Raw genomic sequence first — 20,641 nt, forward strand, 5'->3', positions numbered from 1 at the left:
GAAGGTATCGGCCCCTTCATTGGGAGCGTAGACATTGGCTATTGTGAGGGGTTGTCCACCCACCTCGCCTACTATTATTAAGAAACGCCCATTCTTGTCTTTTTTTGTTAGAGTTGTGCTAAACGCCAGGCGGTTGTGTAATAAGGTTGCTACCCCTCTCTTTTTTACATTGGCTGACGCAGAAAGCCATGTTCTATATCTGGTGTCCAGATACTTAGGGGAACTGGTCTTTGAGAAGTGGGTCTCTTGGAGTAATATTATGTTGGGGTCTTGTCGTCGGTAGTCAGTAAATGCTATTTTCCTTTTTAGGGGGCTATTAAAACCTTTTATGTTGTGCGATAAGATGGTGAAATCCTTACCCATTGATGTTTTCAATATGGAATGCTGCGTTACCTCTTTCTATCCGGGTCATGTTGTGTTTCAACGTATGGTTCAGTGGACTGCTTTGTATATTGCTCGTCTGTATAGGGGAGAAACATTGGGGTACACACATTGGGGACATGGGGGAGACAACAAATAAACCTTGGTAACTTTCGGCGACATCAGGGGACCGAGTCCCCCTGGACGCCTGAACTGCCCCTCGTGGGGTTCCGGTTCGGGACCATGTCAGGTTGAGCTTGACCCGTTTTCACCGGCCCACCGGGGTCTTTCATGGGTCCCTTGGGGTCTAACCCCCAAGTATCCATGAGGAGACTCATGCCGACGGCAAAGGGGCAAGCACCCCCCCCCCCCACCGTTTTTAAACATAGTTAAAGGCAAATCTTCGTAGCCAATACGACCGTTCAGCATCCCTAGGACCGCAGGCAGCGTTGTTGTGAGTGTAACTTATCTGTGTGGGGCACTCTTCCTACTTCTATGTTCCTGCCCTTTGTAGGGTCTCTCTCTTACTTGTTACCTTCATGGGCCTGTGGGTAATGTACTCCCCTCCCTCTACGTGTTCTGTTGCTGGGACTCTTCCTTCTGGTGTGTGTGTCCCTGTGTTCATGCACCCCTTTGGCTGCTCCCACCTCTGGTGTCCTCTGTGTGGAACTAGTGGGGCCTACCCTACCTTCGCTGGGTATTCTCCCTCTCCCTACCTCCCCTGGTGTGCTGTCGCTGCCTGCCTGGACTATGTGTGGGTCTTATGACCCTGCGATTTGTCCGGAGTAACTGCTTTTCCGGGTCTTGCTGCGGTTTTGGCGCTTCTGAGTGACGTGGCTCTTCAGTTCCCCAACCGGTCGCCTCTACCAAGATGGCCGCGCGGCCATATCCGGTGACGTCCTTCCGGTCTTTGGTCATAGCCGCCGGATGTCGATGGGAGCGGACGTCTTCCCGCGCTGGGCTCTTCTTCTTCCGGCCGTGCAGCTTTCGTCCCGCCACGAGTGACGATGCCGCCATCTTCCTTTGGTGCGTGCCACGCGCCTCTTCCGGGTTGCGGGGCAGCCAGTATCACCGGCATTGCAGGTATGTTTCTTTTTTTTTTTTTTTCCCCCCCCAGGCTTGGCTTGAAACCGTGGGGCAGCGTGTACATGTCCTTTATTGAGTAGGTGGTGCTGTGGCATTATGAAGTCCACTTCTGCTGCTCGGTGCTCCTAGGTGCTAGCGGTCTTGTTGAACAAAACTTTGTGCCATAACTTGTAGGCAAACAAACAGATTCATAGAGTACAGTTTATTTTGGCAGAACTTTATTCACTCCTTCTCCTGTTCAGTAGTAGCTCGGGTCTTCCGGGATGTGCCGGCCTGTTGCCACTCATTGTCCGGTTCTGCCTCTTTCCGTGGGCTCCTGGCTTCTCCCGTTGTTACCCCCAGCCTGCGCAGGAATTCATCCCCCTCCTCTGGGTTTTTCATTGAGGTGGCCCTTCCGTTCCTGATGACTAGCAGTCCAAACGGAAAGGTCCACCTATATCGGATCGCTTTGTCTCTGAGGAGGCGGGTGATAGGTTGTAGTTTCAGGCGTCTGGCCAGGGTCAGCGGGGACAGGTCTTGAAAGAGTTGTAGGGAGACCCCCTCAAACTTACAGGCTTCTTCCCCCCGGGCTTTTGTAAAAATCGCCTGCCTGGTGCGGAAGTAATGCAACCGAGCAATCACATCCCTCGGTTGTGCATTCGCCAGCGGCTTGCTCCTTAAAGCTCTGTGGCATCTATCCATCATTAATTCTGCCACTGGGGTGTCGGGGAGCAGCGTCGCCATCCATCTTGTGAGGAACTCTTCTACTTCCCCTATGTCCTCGGGTATGCCGCGGACACGGATGTTACTCCGTCGGTCCCGGTTCTCTGCGTCCTCCTGGCGCTCGGCCAGCTCTGTAATTTGGTGTTGCAGATGGGAGGAACGCTTTTCGGATTTTTTGGCCGCTGAGGAGACCGCCACCATTTTGTCCTCCAGGGCCCCAGTTCTTGCTCCCAGGCCCTGTACCTCCTGCCGGAGTTCTTGTATCTCGGCTCTAAACAACGACTTCATGTCGTTGTACAGCCGATCAAAATCGCAGCGCCGTACGGGCCGCTGTTCCGGCGTCTCCTCTCGGTCCTCCTCGTGGTCTGACCCCGATCCTGGTGCTGAGCCGGGCGCCATTTCTGCTCTCCCGTCTCTGGATGTGGATCGGCTTAAGTATCGCCTGAGATCTCCCATATTCTTCTTTTTTGTGGATGGCGGGGCCATCTCTGTGGGTTCCGACGTCGGTATCAGAGAATTTGTAGTATGCACTGTCCGTTTATATTGCCTTTATTTAAATCTTGCTTTGGCGGGGGTAGGAGCTACTAGATTAGGCAGCTATTCCCCTCACCATCGCGCATGCGCCTCCACTTGCCCCCATTCTACCTCCATACCACCTTGTATCCTCCTCTATTCCATTTAGTTCATTATCTGTTTCATTCCCCTCCCCCCTCCATCCTAGTTTAAAATATCTCCTCCAACCTTTTTAGCATTCTCCCCCTAGCACAGAAGATCCCTCTTCATTGAGGTGCAATCCATCCCTAGAATATAGATGGCACCTCTCAGAAAAGGAGTCCCAGTGCTCTAAAAACCCAAACCCCTCCTTCCTGCACCACTTTCTTAGCCATGCATTAACCTCCCTGATCTCTGACTGTCTCCCTGCGGTAGCGCATGGCACTGATAGTATTTCAAAAAATACTACCGTGGAGGTTCTTGCCTTAAGCTTTTGGCCTAGATCCCTGAAATCATTTTTTAGGACCCTCCATCTTTCTCTAACTTTGTCATTAGTGCCAACATGTACCAAGACCGCCGGGTCAATCTCAGCCCCTCCCAATAATCTGTCTACCCGATCCGCAATGTGCCGAACCTGAGCACCCGGGAGACAACAAACTGTTCGGTTCATGCGGTTATGACAACAGATTGCCCTATCTACCTTCCTAATAATGGAGTCCCCTACCATCACAATCTTTTTGGTATCTGAGCATCCTGAGTCCCTTCTGTACTGGAGGAACTGTTTCCCTGTCTGCTAGAGGAATCAGTCTCCCCCAGCCTTGCTATTTCTGCCCTGATACTTCCAATATATTGACTCAATATGGCAAATCTATTGGGATGGGTCAGCTCAGAAATGGCCTGCCTCTCGCTATTGCCCCTGCTTCTAACTGTTATCCTGCTACCTACCTGCTCCTCACTAACAGTGTCACCATCTGCACCACTAGTCGAAGCAAGGGCCTGCTCAGTGAGCACTAAACCTCTTTCAAAATTATCAATGTCCCTCAATAGTGCAAGTTTCCTCTTCAGATCAGCAAACTTTGACTCTAAAGAGAACACCTGCTTACACTTCTCACAGCGGTATGCTCCTTGCAACAGCTGCTCCAAGTACACATACATGTGGCAAGATGTGCATTGAGTGGCATTCTCAATCCTGTTCATAGTAGCAACTATGAAGTTTTTAAGTACTAACAATAAACTGTACTTCAATATACTAAACCTTGTTTAACCTCTTCCCTGTTCAAACTCCTTCTATTCTAACTGCACACTTAATACAACCAGCACTTGAAATCAACCAGTCACACAGATCAGTAAACGGAAGCTCAGAATTTGTTAGGAACCTCTGTTCAAATAGGGACACCCACCAGGTGTATTAGGTTAGCAACCAGCCAACCACACCCATTGCTGACTCAGGCAGGGAAAAAAAATTTTTTTTTCTTTTTTTTCTCCCCCTTTATCCTACAGACTTTCAATTACCACACACTTTGAAAATAAAATAACCCACTGCACTCCCCAAATTCAGCCACCCCTGCTAGTATACACTAGTATACACAGCACTTCCCTTTCCTTCTAGTTCTAACTGCACACTTAATACAACCAGCACTTGAAACAACCAGTCACGCAGATCAGGACATGTTTGGTCTCTGAGTATTGTGAATCCCCTCTATGCTGGAGAACTATTCGCCTGGCTGCTAGAGGAATTAGTCTCCCCCAGCCATGCCATTTCTGCCCTGACACACCCAATATCTTCACTCATTAGGGGCAAATCTACTGGGATGGGTCAGCTGAGAACTAGCCTGCCTCTTCCCCTTCCCACCGTTACCCAGCTACCTTCCTGTTCCTCACTCACAGCTCCACCATCTGCAATAGCATGCTTAGCAACAATGAGCAGATGGAATGCTCCTTCTGGTAATCAAAAATATAAGTTTACCAAGAAAACCTCCAAAACAAAACTTGGGGGGAACTCTTAATTGGCTTTAGAGGTTACCGTCGTAGGAGCATCCTCCTGATCTTTACAGGGAGTGATAATTGTCGACCCCTATTTTTTGGAGTGTGGAAGTAGTATGCTCCATGATCACCCTTTGAGATTACAGATCATATTGTATCCAGATATAGGTAAGCAATAAAACCCTTCCATCAAATAAATATTACTCCCTCCCCCTTTCAATGGTGGCTTGGGGAGCAGGAAATTGGACGCCATACACCTGCTGGCCACTGATTATGTCCAATTTCTCCCCCACTCGAGAATAACATTTAGCAGGGTTTTAAGGGTAGACACGCCTGCATGACCTAAGAGTAGTTTATTGTGTTTTTCCGATTAGTACATTTTCTTATCTAGTGCTAACAAAAAATGTTGATATGGGCACGCTGTGTGCAATCGCTAAACATTTGCAACTAATAAAATGATTTAATTGAAAGTAGCAATTCACTCAGGTAAGCCCATATTTTGTGGGAGGGTGCAGTATGGGGTTGTTTTTTTTATGTAGCAGGGACTGCACCGGTCCCATACTTGAAGGTGTTCCTTTACAAAATGGCCGTTGGACAGCTGCCAGCCCGATCCAATCATTAACAGATAGCTCATAGGTACTGACTTGTATGAGAGTAATTATTACCAGTCTGTGGGATTTTAAGCTCCCCACAATGCGTACACCTCAGAGGTGAATATTTAACAACAGGGAAGTAACGCCATTTCCACTTCAATCAATTAGTCTTTCTTTTAATGCTTGAGCTGCACAGATTTGTGCACAAAAGAGCACAAACTATTTGGATCCATAATTTAAGAAGTACCGGATAGTGAATATTACAAACATACTGCACCGACACACTTTATTCGAGCAAATACCCAGTATGTACCTGGCAGATACCTGGAATGCGCCGCTCCTCACCTCTGACAAGCCCCGTTGCGTTTGCCTTCCCAGCCTGGGTTCATGCCTGGCTGACGGGCGGCTGATCTGTTAAATGATAAGGATTAGGATTTAATAGGCTGCAATGCTTCGCTTGTCTACCAGATGGCATAAATTCATGAATTGTAATGCAGTATATATATATATATACTGTGCAGTATTGCAGCCAGCGGGAATAAAATGCTTCAATCCCTGCCTGGAAAATAACCCAATACACTCGGGCAGAAAACAGTCACAAACCTCAATACACCCGGGTATACCCGAATTCGTGGGACTAGCCGAGCTCGAATAAAGTGTGTCGCCAGTGTACATTACATGTAATATACACTATAAAATCTGGCTTTATGCTGGAAAGAGGAACCATTCGGCAACAAGAGTAACATCTTACCTTTTGTATTTGATGTTCAAAAGTGAATAAACTGCACCTCCAACGCACAACGGGTACAATAAATAAGACAAGTACTTCATAGCCTATAACAGCAAGAAGGAACATGATGTAAAAACTTAGGCAAGGAAATAATTTTATTCAAATATTTTAAATGTTTATATATTGGATAATTCAACAAATATATACAAGAAGATATGTTATAAATGTGAATGTTAAGAAAATTAGTAAGGCATATATGCGACGGTAAAGGGGTACCAAGGCCAGTAAATAAAGGTATCATGCCCAGCTGGGTTCCCCTGAGTCATATTGGGAACATAGTGTCAGCTCTGCACTATTGCGGAATTGGCTGCAGTGCTGTATTTGTATTTTAATTGTCTGTGTGTGTCCTGCTAGACATAAGAGGACCACCTCGTTATCGTGAGTTACATTGTATCAGTTATGTATCCTGTATGCACACTGCAAGAGTATTTCACTGCCAACCGCAAGAAAGGAAAAAAAAAAGTTTTAAAACACGGCAGCATATAAGCAGCAAGCTAACTTTGGATAGGAATGTCCTAGTGTTCTGCTTTTCGGTATGCAGGGGGTAATCATTAAAACGGTTATGGTTTCCGTATTTTAAACTTTTATAAAAAGTAATGAATGAAAGTCCCCCTCTTTTTGGTGTATTAAAATTATAAGAGCAAGGGCATTTACATTCAAGCGGACGGAGCAGCGGAAACACTTGGTTCACAAGTACAGTGATTCCCAGATATATGGCCAGCCATTCCGGCAAGTGAATCATGCATAACTTATGTCAGGACTTCTAAGATATCACGCTGAGATGACTCCAGAATGTCTAGGAAAGTCCAGACTTAAAAAGGTACCGACATTTGAAAGTGTTAAGTAGAGGGAAGTAAATATAAACAGTTTTTTCCTGCCAGATATCCAGGGACAGCAAGACAACATGTCGCCATGGAAGTGGGCTTGGTTAGGTATGCTAAGCGGCTCAGGTGCGAAGTTAGTGTAACATACCTTGTTGTTAGTGTAACATACCTTGAAGCCTCTGCCCGGCTCCATGCGTTATTCCCACGCCGTGATTGGCTGCACATTATACTGATAGGGCTAGTATGGTTTTAAAAGTCTGTGCTGCCAATCGTGAGATAGATTCATCTAAGATTCCATCTAAGCTACAGTGTGCGGTACAAAGACTTTAACATTGGAACCAAGATTTGTATCCAGCTTCCAGTATTCGGAAGGACTAAGGATTTGCTAACCAATCCTGTATTGGGGAAACGAAAGGATTACCTACAGCGGAGTAAGAGTGGTTGCGGGAGGCGCCACTAGTCAAAGACTGTTTCGCAGCTCTGTTTTGCGCACCAACCCCGCTCATGGGAATTGGTGCCCAGAGACGTTATTTCGGTGAAGTTCGTTCCGGGAACATTTTATTTTGTTTTGCCCCATCCCAGTAAGTGTTATTTCTTAGTATTTTGTAGATCAAGCTGTGTATGTTCATTTGGTAAATAAATCCCAATTTATTTTATCTCTCACTTTGCTCAATCAAAGGATCTGGGTAATTAAGGTGTTAAAAAGCACTGGTTGCAGCGGCGGGATCTAATTAAGCCTATGATATAGTATCTTGTGGGGTGCTATAGCATAGCGGGAGACTCGAAGTTGCGAGCTCCCAAGCGTGAGGTAGCATACACACGGTTTGCGAAAGACACAAAAAGACGCAGTCAATCTTTGAGCCATATCGTGTTGCCTGCAGGTGAAGCATGGACAAGCGAGCGGGGCGATTCCGGACCTGGAATCGTGCCAGGCTTGTTGCCCGGTGTGAAGAATATAGCTTACCGACAGCTGGTCGGGCAAATACACAAATGGAGGATCTGGAGCAGCATGAAGCAAGCCTTGCTGCCCCTGAAAGCACGGCACCTGCAGCTACAGAGATTACACTTCAACCCAGGATACAGGAGATGATTCCAGTCCTGGGGGAAGATGGACATGGGGAGGGAGAGGATGCTCACCAGGATATTGGTGAAGGACTGGGTTTGGGGGCTGCGAGGAGCATTGTGCCTACAGTTCCAACTGTCCCTGCACTTGCGGGACGCCTTAACTCTGGACTAACAGCACTTCTTTCCTCATGGGGGGAAAACGCTACTTCTGATGAGCGGATTCGCATGCTGGCAGCTATTCATGGACAAGTAACCCCTCACTCACTTGGTCAACGGAAAGCAGGCTGTTCCCCAAGTCAATCACCGCAGCTTCAGTAAGTTTGTCCGCGGCACAGACAAAATCGATGGATTCTTAGCCGACATTGAGACACAGTGTCTGAGCTACAGGGTGCCACAACGGGTCTGGGTGCTGCGACTGCATCCCCTGTTGTCGGGCAAAGCTAAGGAAACCCTGCAGTCTATCCCACGAGAGGATCGGGATGATTTTGAGCATGTGAAAGCTTTACTGCTGTTGCGGTATGCCCTCACCCCAGAAGCGTACAGAGGCAAGTTCAGGACAGAGGAACGCCACCCTCAGGAGTCATATGTGAACAATGGTGCCCGCATGGCACGCCAGCGTACTCAGTGGGTGGAGGGTTGTGGTGCTACAAAGTACCATACGTTACTGGACTTAATGTTTCAGGAACAGTGTGACCATCAGGTGTAATCTGGCCTGTAATAAAGGGGTTATACCCAGCTAGTTACTCCTAATTTGTGTGGGAAGAGAAAGGGTTAATGTATAATGTACTATGTATGTGTATTCCAAAGCACTGTGATGTAATTTGGGAGTCAGCCCTGCAAAGTGTTCAGGGGATTATGTGACTCTATGTACTAATTTCTCTGATAGCAGACTTGTAATGGGATTTGCATGTGAGTTACATTTGTATGGAGGGGCCTCTGATTTAATCAGGTGAGGTTCCTCCAGATAAATGTGCATTGAGGATGAGCTGGGAGCTTTGGGAGTCCCTGACTTCAAAGGGCATCCAGTGGCTTTGATGCCAAGGTGTCTGGAGATAATCAGGACTACAAAGCAGCAGAGCCATAAGGAGTGGGGATGGGCCAGATAACATAAAGTATCTGCCATCAACCCCTCCTAGGGGTAAGACAATGCCCAGCCAATCAGCCCTAGACTTGGTGTCGCCAGGGGGGTGGGGGGGCACTACTGTTTCCTCCCAGAGTTCCTTGCCTGTTTGTGATGGGAATTAAAACCCTATAAAGAGGCAGGTTGCCCAGAGTGGTAGAGTGTTCGCGTTTCGTGACTCTAATCCAGCAATGGAGAATTGCTAGCCAGTGTTATTCTTGGATACTTTACCCTGTTATTTTACCGTAAGTGTTATTTTCAAGTGTCATTTGTGTTACCGTGTTGTGTTTGCCCGAAAGGTAATAAATCTTCAGTTTATTTTATCATTTTGTCCTGTTCAATCAGTGCCCAGTATATTCGGCGTGAATTAGGTCTGGTCTACCATGACAAACAGTTACTGCAGCAGTGTCCCTCGGACGTGAGGGCATGGGTATTTGACCGTAAATCTAAGACCCATGTGGAAGCTGCCAGGATGGCTGATAAGTTTATCTGCAGTTGTGCCCTGATAGATAAAGAAGGGGCTCCAAAATGGCCGGCTGTGCCAACCAGGGGAGCCAAGCAAACCCCTCCGTGGGTGCACAACCCTGCAGCAGCTAGCAGCAGTTCTAAACCAGCAGAGTTCAAGCATGGGAGGAGATGCCACCTTTGCAATAAAGTCGGTCACATTAGACCCGACTGTCTGGACCGAGCCAGGTCCAGTGAACCCCATCTGGGGCAACGCTCTCCAGCTGTGAGGCCGGTCGCCCATGTGCGACTGGCACACACAGAGGAGTCTAGTCAAGCCGTGGAATCAACCCACAGAGGATGGACAGAACTTATCAACAATTTATATTTTTGGGGAACTAGATTGAGCATACAAGTTGAGCAAAATAAACTGACATTTATTTCCTTGATAGACAGACACACGACAACCTTAGAATATACTTAATAAAAACACTGACTGAAGAAGAGAACGGGATAGAATGTCCAGAAATAGAACAAAGTGCTGGAATATTGTCCTTTAAAGCGCAGTCCTGTTGCAAGGAGCGCGCTTTACCAACCCAATATGTCCTTGAATAACACAAAGTTTGTTCTGGTCCATTGGGGTTCGTTAGATACCCCCCAGCATTACCGAAATCCTGAAGCAGAGTTCTGTACTTGGTTCCGATGGAAATATTTTGTTGCGTTCTGGATTCGTTGCTGCTGCTCTTATCCACTGTTGTGATGTAAGTCCGCTCACATTGTATAATGAAAAACGAAAGACACCGGGGATAGCTTGGGCAGCATGTATATAGGGTTTGAGAGCCTATCTCCAACATGCCCACCCAATCCCCCTCGAGGGAATTTTCTCATTCCCCAATCCCCTACTTGCCCACAGTTTGGAAAGTGGGATTTCCTGTTGCTACAGCGCCTGTGCGACATTGCCACCTGGGCTACTTAGCATAGGTGCACTCCCACGTTTACCTGGCATCTCCCAGGCTAGGGTTAAACCCCCCCCCCAAGGTGTGAACTAGCCCAGGATCTCCCATGGAGCAACCATCGTGGCTATTTCACACTTTGCGGCTCTGGGGTCTTTCAACTGCAAATCTTACCCCAGACCTATAGGCATCGCCTCAATGGGGGTCTGTGAAGTTTCAGTAGGAAGAGCCTCCAGCTCATGTATGTAAAAACATTTGGTCACTGGCTGCATTTCAAAGACACCAAAAAAAAATGCATCCTGCCTGTCCATTTAAATCTGCAACCACAAATCCACTTGAATAAAAATGTGTTCCCCTTATCCCACAATTTTAATTTTCATATGTGTGTGCTTGGGATGTTTCTCTGGGACTGCACACCAAATGTCAGGTTTTTAACCCTTTCCGTTCCCGAGTTATAGCTTCTCCTTGACTGGCGATGCTGGTCTATGGGATTCTCACATCAATTGACTTGCGGTTACGGCTTTCTCACGTCAATTGACCGAGTTCCCACGCCAATTGCGAATTGCCTTTCAAGACGCCCCATTAACCGGGTCGTCGATACATTGTATCCGAGTTCTACTTGAGATTGGAAACCTCAAACCTTTGATTCAATTGACTCTTTGGTTACGGCTTCCAGTCTCAGTAATGGATACCTATACTTGGCAATGGAACAAAGAGACCGCGCCACGCTTATCCACTTAACTTGAGGTTTAGCGTTTGCAGCAGCATCTTGTGTCCAAAGCCACTAACATCAGTGTACTGGGTTATACACTACTGCAGGCACATACACTCCTGCAAAATGGGGACAAGAAGGGACAGAGGGAAAAATAATATATGTACAGTGCATGGAAAATTAACCCCTTCATCCCCAATGCGAAATAGGGGTAACAAGTTAAGCAAACTGCCATTATTAATGCGCTAATTACTCACAATTTCGTTACAGGGACGTTCACGGAAAGATCTGCGCTTGACCCCCAGGAACCAGCAGCAGTGACAGAGGGACTTCAGGTTGCGCCAGTCGGGTTGCAGCCTAATGATGTCCGGCAGATGCATCTGCATCGGCAAGAGGACAGCTTGGTGGCTTCCGATGCCACCGTTACCCTGATCAGACCTGATATGGTCCGACCAGAGGATTTGCTCCGCGGTCACTCCAGGTTGCCCAGGTCTTTTTGGATTGGGAAGCCAGTCGTGGCATGAGGGAGGTGGGGTTATTGCCCGGGTTGGATGCCGATGTTTTGCTTGGTAACGACCCGGGGCAGGTAACCTGTGTGTTCACAGCAGAGCTGGCTCATGTTGCAGCGATTACTGGGAGCCAGTCATCAAGGATCGCAGCAGAACCAACCCCTGTCCCCCGGCATTTGGGACCCACGGTTCCAGCGGTCTCTGGGGAGACCAGACAGGTAAGCCAGACTGAGTCGTGACCAGGGACTGACTTACTGTTCCCTACCCGTTCCTGTGTCCCCTGACTTAGAGACTAAAGGTGGGTGGCCAGTGTTAGGAACAGAATTTAGGGATGCGGTGAAAGATGACCCTACAGTAGCTTAGAAGGTATAAGGCTTCGGGCATCCGAGTCTCAGGAAAGTGAAGGGTCAGACCACTTCTTGTGGCACCGCGGACTTCTGTATAGGGAGCAAGGTTCTACCGGGAAAGATAGGGTCTGGATTGGTAGGACTGCTAGTGGTATAGTAAAGGGAGTATAGGCAGCAATTACTGCAGGTTGCCCACTCCATTCCACTAGCGGGGCATCAGGGGGTCACTCGCACGAGAGCCCGGCTGTTGCAGCGCTACTACTGGCCGGGGGCATCAGGCGCAGTGGCAGAGTTTTGCCGCTCCTGTGATGCCTGCCAGCGAGTAGGTAAGGCGGGTGATCATGTGAAGGCACCCCTGAACCCGTTACCGGTAATAGGAGAACCTTTCCAGAGGGTAGCTATGGACATATTAGGTCCTCTGATGCTTCCCAGCTGGTCGGGAAAGTGCTACATTCTCACGGTGGTGGATATTGCCACCCGGTAACCTGAGGCTGTAGTGCTTGCAACTATAGATACTAAGGCAATGGCAAAGGCATTACTAGTTATCTTAACTAAGGTAGGTTTCCCTAGCGAGATTCTAACTAATTATGAGTGAATTGTTACAATGTCTCTGGGATGCGTGCAGGGTGACGCACCAGCGCACGACCCCTTATCATGCCCAAACAAACGGAATGTGTGAGATATTTAATGATACCCTGAAGCAGATGCTGCAAGCCTTTACAGAGGCAGAGGGGAAAGACTGGGAGATTAACCTGCAGCACTTACTGTTTGCATACCGAGGTACCGCAAGAATCTACCGGCTTTTCTCCCTTTGAGCTGCTATATGGGCGCAGGGTACGGGTAACTCTCGACTTATTCCGTGAGGGATGGGAAGGGGAGACTGCCAATACTGACGCCTCTGTGCTTCAGTACGTGGTAGAGAACCGGGACCGGTTAGAAACGATCATAGGGTTGGCACAGGACAATCTCAGGTATGCTCAGACCTAACAGAAGACTTGGTATGACAGATGATATTGCTGTCATTAGTAACTCATTGGATTCTCACCTGGTACATGTAGCAGCAGTGCTAGCAAGAATTAGAGAAGCAGGGCTTACCCTAAAACCCACAAAGTGCTTAGTAGGGATGGCTGAGGTGTTGTACCTAGGGCACAGGGTAGGGTGAGGGCATCTGAAGCCTGAACCAGCTAAGGTTGAGGCAATAGTGCAGTGGCCCATCCCCAAAGACTAAGAAGCAGATTATGGCTTTCTTAGGCACCGCTGGCTATTATAGAAAGTTTGTGCCACAGTACAGTGCCGTGGCTAAACCCCTGACTGACTTGACACAGAAGCGACTCCCAGTTCTGGTTGTCTGGTCTCCAGCTTATGAAACTGCATTTCAGGCTCTGAAGACCGCCCTGGCCAGTGCCCCTGTTTTAGCTGCACCAGACTATGCTAAAAAGTTCTTGGTGCAGACCGATGCCTCTGACTATAGGATCGGTGCTGTACTCAGCCAAATGGAGGAGGAGGGAGAGCATCCGGTTGTGTACCCGAGTCGCAAATTGCTGCCCCGGGTAGTGGCTTATGCCACTATTGAAAAGGAGTGTTTGGCGATCGTATGGGCACATCGCAAGCTGCAGCCCTATCTCTACGGTCGCCCATTTACTGTCATCACTGACAATAATCCCCTAAATTCGTTACAACAGGTGTCCAGGGAAAATGCCAAACTGCTGCACTGGAGACTTGCCTTGCAAGAGTTTGATTTCACCATTCAGCATAAGAAAGGCAGCGAGCATGGAAATGCGGACGGACTAATCCGCAAGGACAGTCCTGTTGACCCAGTAACCTCAAGAGCTGTGCGGTCAGTTAAACCGCCAGTTGGGGTGGCTATAAATGCCCCTACACTATGAGGTGGGGAGGTGTGACGGTGAAGGGGTACCCAGGCCAGTAAATAAAGGTATTACGTCCGGCTGGGTGCCCCAGAGTCATATTGGGAACATAGAGTTTAAACTTGGCTGCAGTGCTGTAATTGTATTTTAATTGTCTGTGTGTGTCCGGCTAGGCATAAGAGGACCACATCGTTATCATGAGTTACATTATATCCTGTATGCGCATTGCAAGAGTATTTCACTGCCAACCGCAAAAAAGGGAAAAAAAAAGTTTTAAAACACGGCAACTTGCTGTATCGCATATAAGCAGCAAGCTAACTTTGGAGAGGAATGTCCTAGTGTTCTGCTTTTCGCTATGCAGAGGGCAAGGGGGTAATTATTAAAACGGTTATGGTTTCCGTATTTTAAACTTTTATAAAAAGTAATGAATGAAAGTCCCCCCCTTTTTGGTACTTTAAGCAATGTACACATTGTTCGTTTTCATGTCCACAAAGGTTATAACTTTGGAACACCACCAGTTTTAGAGATCTAATGAAAACTCAAAGCCCCTTAAGCTCACAGACATGGGTAAAATAGATGCTGGCAATGTCTTCCCCACTCAACTAATTATTATTGTTGTTGAAGTGTTATTAATCATGTATTAATAAAGTAAAGAAACAGGTTGATTACTACAACATATTTCATATTGGCTTATTATTATTCATGTCACAGTGATTGCCAAAATGTAATGTGCACTCAGGCTGCATTTTGTATTTCCAAACTATTCATTTGGTTTGGTTTAAAGCTGCATTTTTTTTCCCCCTCAACTTAACTTTTTTATTTTCAGTTTTCAGAATACAGTTTACACAACATGAACATGGCTCTGAACATCATCCATGAGGCAATACATAATGTCCATAGTGTTCAAATAGACAAGGTAGTAAACATAAGCCTGACATAAGAGGCATATTATAAAAGAAAATTAAAAGAAGGGAAGCACAACCTGAGGGAAAAGAGGGAGGGGGTAGGGACCTTCTCCGCTTCTGTCTTGCATTTGTATGTTTTGTATCATAACTCACTCTATCTTATGATCTCTTCTCCGTGCGGTTCCACCACCGCCCTTGCAAGGGGTGGGTTCTAGCCCAACCAACACCATAATCCAATCACAAATTCCCACCGGACGAGAATGCACCTGATACGATTATAGCAATATTGTGGTCATGCTCACCCCTGGGATGTCCAAATTTGCTAACCATGGTAGCAATACTTTTTGGAATTTAGTGCCTATATCATTTATTAGGCTTGTGAGCTTCTCCATCTGACAGACAAACCAAATGTTATTCCTGATTTTAGGTAACGATGGAGAATCCTTCTATTTCCATAATGCTGTGATCTCACACCTCGTTGTTGTCGCAAAGTGTGCGATTAATTTATTTTCGTCTATGGACAACTCGCGTGCTGGTCTGTTCAAAAGGAACAGCCAGGAGTCCAATGGGATTTCGAGGTCCAATATCCTCTGTAACCAATCCTGAATTTTCACCCAAGTGGGAGATATTCGAGGGCAAGACCACAGCATGTGTAAAAGGTTTGCTTGCTCTCCGCATTATTTAGGATACAACGGGGAGTAGTCTTTCAAAAATTTTGACAATTTGAATGGGGTGAGGTACCACCTCATCATCACTTTATATGCAATCTCCTTCAGTGAGGTACAAATTGAACTTTTCGCGGCCGCTAGAAATATTTCTTCCCACTCCTCATCGTCCAATGTCTCTCCTAAGTCCATATCCCAATGAGATATGAAGGATGGTCTCTGAGTATACCCTGGGACGGAACAGATCACTTCCCCATACATTTGAGATGTTAGTCCCCTTGTGTCTGTCTTGATTAAACAGAGTATTTCAAAATGTGTTAATGGGGGGAATGGTGAGAATTTGGAGTAGAAAGCTGTAATCTGGAGGTATCTAAAAAATTCGGAGTGGGGAATTTCTTTTTCCAATCTAATTTGGTCAAAAGTTTTTATATTTTTCCTCCGCTCCAGATCCCAAAGTCTAAAGATTCCTTTTTGATTCCAAATTGCAAAGTAGATACCGTTCAGACCGGGAGCAAAATCGATGTTGTCGAATATGGGTGTAATCAGCGTCCCCCTAGAGGTTAATCCACACTTAAATTTAGTGGTTTCCCAGACCTCCACCGAGTTGGTCATCGAGGAAAGCGGCATGTAACAGAGACTTATCCCTGTTAAACTTGCCTCTAATCCAGCAGTGTGATGGTTAATTGCACACAAGCAATTAACCAACTCCACCTGCCAAATCAGAGCTCTGTGAAATAGTGTCATGTGAGACACAGGAAAAGGATTCCTGAGCTCACAACTGGAACTGACCCAGGAAGGACAACCTGAGAGTTCCCTAGTCCACAACTGGGCTGACCTGAGGAACAACAGATGTCTTGAGTTGCAAAGAGACTGCAAGCTGACAGCAAGACAAAGGGTGACCAGACCTGTATACCTGGACAGACATTGCCTTACCACACAAGGGTGCTGACCCAGGAGAGCAGAGCGGCCTTCCCCTACAGCTACAAGAAACAGATACACTGGCGACACACTTTATTCGAGCTTGGCTAGTCCCACGAATTCGGGTATACCCGGGTGTATTGAGGTTTGTGACTGTTTTCTGCCCGAGTGCATTGAGGTATTTTCCATGCAGGGATTGAAGCATTTTATTCCCGCTGGCTGCAATACTGCACAGTATATATATATATACTGCATTACAATTCATGAATTTATGCCATCTGGTAGACACGCGAAGCATTGCAGCCTATTAAATCCTAATCATTATCATTTAACAGATCAGCCGCCCGTCAGCCAGGCATGAACCCAGGCTGGGAAGGCAAACGCAACGGGGCTTGTCAGAGGTGAGGAGCGGCTCATTCCAGGTATCTGCCAGGTACATACTGGGTATTTGCTCAAATAAAGTGTGTCGGTGCAGTAAGACTTTCTTATGGGACTGTTATATATCTCTAAGCTGCAACACTTAGAACACTGTAAAAGAGTGAACTAGTGGCCATGCTTTTCTCGTTTTGTTATGTATTTTTTTTTAATAAATTTCTTTTATTTTTCATCCACCTGGTGAGTTGCTGAGTGCTTTTGCATAGTTTTTTGCACAGTCTCTTCATCCAGCCCATCCTACGTTGATCTCCTGCGCCTATACCCCGGATTGGTGTGATGCGCAGCAGCCGTGCAGGTGCACATCACACAGGATTTGATTTCACCCGATGTGGGGGAAGACGGTGCTTTCCACAGAGCTGCCATACTCTGCACCGCGCTAACGGAGGAACAGGGAGGCTACGATCAACACTACATTCGGAGAGGGGGTTTCAGAGGTAATTTGACAGTTTTTCTCTGTTGTGCATATCCCCCCCACCAAGTGTTGCAGCTTAGAGATAGTGTATCAATACACATCTCATCCCTTTATATCCCTCAGTCTCTCCAATTTAACCCACCCTGGACTTTACCTGTATATCACAATACCTATTTACCTGCAAATTACAGCTGTTGCTGAGACTACAATTTGACTTTATGAATATTTATGGAACTTATTATGGTTCAAGGTTACATAGTTACATAGTAGATGAGGTTGAAAAAGACGTAGGTCCATCAAGTTCAACCTATGCTAAATTTTGACAACAGATACTTTATCCTATATCTATACTTACTTATTGATCCAGAGGAAGGCAAACAAAAAACCCAATTAAGGGGAAAAATTAATTCCTTCCTGACTCCAAGAATTGGCAATCGGATTAATCCCTGGACCAAAATCCTTCCCATGTATACTTATTTGGTATATCCCTGTATACCTTTCCCATCTAAAAAGATGTCCAACCTTTTTTGAACAAATCTATTGTATCTGCCATCACAGTCTCCATGGGTAATGAATTCCACATTTTAACTGCCCTTACGGTAAAGAAAACCCTATCCTTTGTTGCTGGTGAAATTTCCTTTCCTCCAACCTTAAGGGATGGCCCCGAGTCCTTTGTACTACCCGTGGGATGAATAGTTCTTTTGAAAGCTCCTTGTATTGTCCCTGAATATATTTGTATATAGTTATCATATCCTCTTAGACGCCTCTTTTCTAATGTAAATAAATCTAATTTAGCTAGCCTCTCCTCATAAGTTAGATTGTCCATCCCCTTTATTAATTTGGTGGCTCTTCTCTGCACTCTCTCTAATTCCATAATGTCTTTTCTTAGGATTGGTGCCCAAAATTGTACTCCATATTCAAGGTGTGGTCTTACTAATGCTTTGTAAAGGGGCATAATTATATTTACTTCCCTTCCATCCATTGCCCGTTTGATGCAAGATAAGATCTTGTTTGCCTTGCAGCTACTGCATGACATTGGGCACTATTGCTAAGCCTGCTGTCTACAAGCACTCCTAAATCCTTCTCCATCAAGGATTCCCTCAATATATCTCCATTTAATTTGTAAGTCGCCTTTTTATTCTTGTATCCAAAATGCATAACCTTACATTTATCTGCATTAAACCTCATCTGCCATTTACCTGTCCATGTTTCCAGTCTCTCCAAGTCCTTCTGATGAGAAATTACATCCTGCTCTGATTCTATTACCTTACACCAGGCCTGCACAACTCGTTAAGTGAGAAGGGCCGAACTGCTCCAAGGAAAAAAAAATTGGGCCGCACGGGTAAAATCATCATCATCATCATCATCATCATCATCATCATCATCATCATCATCATCATCATCATCATTTCTCCTCCAGCACCTATCATCATCATCATCATCATCTCTCCTCCAGCACCTCTCATCATCATCCTCATATCTCCCCCAGAACCCCTCACTTTCAACCTTTGCGATACTCCCTATCTATCTCTCATACCCACATCTCTCCCCCTCACCCACACACATAATACTCCCCCTCCACATCAAACACACAATAACCCCCTGCACACCACACACATCCCACCCCCCTGCACACCACATCACTCTCCCCCTGCACCTCACATCACCCCCCCTGCACCTCACATCACTCTCCCCCCTGCACCTCACATCACCCCCCCTGCACCTCACATCACCCCCCCCCTGCACCTCACATCACTCCCACCCCCCCTGCAACTAACATCACTCCCACCCACCCCTGCAAGTCACATCACTCCCACCCCCCCCTGCAACTCACATCACTCCAACCCCCCCCCTGCAACTCACATCACTCCCACCCCCCTGCAACAACTCACATCACTCCCACCCCCCCCTGCAACTTACATCACTCCCACCCCCCTGCAACTCACATCACTCCCACCCCCCCTGCAACTCACATCACTTCCACCCCCCCTGCAACTCACATCACTCCCACCCCCCCTGCAACTCACATCACTCCCACCCCCCCTGCAACTCAGATCACTCCCACCCCCCACTGCAACTCACATCACTCTCCCCCCCCTTCCTGCAACTCACACCACTCTCCCTCCCCACCCCCCCCCTCGGGAACTCACACCACTCACCCCCTCCACCCCCCCCCCCCCCTGCAACTCACACCACTCTCCACCCTCACAAATAAAACAGAGTCAGGCCCCACAGCCCATTTCAGCAGCCCCACCAGCCCCTTCCATTTCAGTAGCCCCCCCCATATGTTAGCAGCCCCCTAGCCCATTCCATGTCAGCAGCCCCCCACCCCCTCCTCCCATGTCAGCAGCCCCCCACCCCCCTCCTCCCATGTCAGCAGCCCCCCACCCCCCTCCCATGTCAGCAGCCCCCCTCCCATGTCAGCAGCCCCGCAGCCCCCCTCCCATGTCAGCAGCCCCGCAGCCCCCTTCCCATGTCAGCAGCCCCGCAGCCCCCTCCCATGTCAGCAGCCCCGCAGCCCCTTCCCATGTCAGCAGCCCGCAGCCCCCTTCCCATGTCAGCAGCCCCTGCTTAAGCCTCGCGCATGTCCTCCCTCACCTAGCACTCCCTCTTTGCTGCGGCTCCTGCTGTAGCTTCACCAACCACCCAGGCCGCGAGACACAACCGGCTACGATGACGGGGACAGCGAGATCACCCTCCCCGCTGTCTGTCTCTTTCGCTGCGTCACGCACCCGAGAGACCAATCAGCGGCCGTCTCGCCCAGATGACGCCGCTCCGCGTACAACGTTAGCTGCGTCAGGGAAGCGCGAGGGATGCGCGCTCTAACAGCAGACCCGGAAGTTCCGGGTCGCGCTACACTGCTAGAGCGCGGTCCCGTGCTGGAGGAGGGAGAAAGTTAGGTTAGGTGAGAGCGCGCGCTCCTACTGGAACGCGTCCTTTCCCTATCAGGGAAGGGGGTTTAAAGAAGGGGAGGTTGAAGGGGGTCCGTCGCGGGCCGCACGGGGTGCCCCGGCGGCCGCATGCGGCCCGCGGGCCGTATGTTGTGCAGCCCTGCCTTACACAATTTAGTATCATCAGCAAAGATGGAGACTTTGCTCTCGATCCCAACCTCAAGGTCATTAATAAACAAGTTAAAAAGCAGCGGTCCCAGTACCGATCCCTGAGGTACTCCATTCATGACTTTAGCCCAACCTGAAAAAGTTCCATTTATGACAACCCTTTGTTGTCTGTCTTTTAACCAGTTTTCAATCGAGGTGCATATATTATTACTGAGTCCAACTTTCTTTATTTTGTACACCAACCTTTTGTGTGAAACCGTATCAAAAGCCTTTGCAAAATCTAAGTAGACCACATCAACTGCATTACCCTGGTCTAAATTCCTACTTACCTCCTCAAAGAAACAAATAAGGTTAGTTTGGCAAGATCTATCCTTCATAAATCCATGCTGACTATTACTAATA

At 47.5% G+C, this 20,641-nt stretch overlaps 1 protein-coding gene across 3 annotated transcripts in view; it reads right to left on the reverse strand.

The window, feature by feature from the left end:
- Nucleotides 1–20,641, reverse strand: part of CLPTM1L (CLPTM1 like) — a 383,886-nt gene that overhangs the window by 53,049 nt on the left and 310,196 nt on the right. For all 3 annotated transcript variants that reach the window (XM_075586346.1, XM_075586345.1, XM_075586348.1), the window contains one exon: nucleotides 5,968–6,050. In XM_075586346.1, the coding sequence (XP_075442461.1) occupies nucleotides 5,968–6,050 (83 nt within the window). The remainder of the gene's footprint in view (nucleotides 1–5,967; nucleotides 6,051–20,641) is intronic.

The sequence above is a fragment of the Ascaphus truei genome, chromosome 2, assembly GCF_040206685.1.
Source record: "Ascaphus truei isolate aAscTru1 chromosome 2, aAscTru1.hap1, whole genome shotgun sequence".
NCBI lineage: Eukaryota > Metazoa > Chordata > Amphibia > Anura > Ascaphidae > Ascaphus > Ascaphus truei.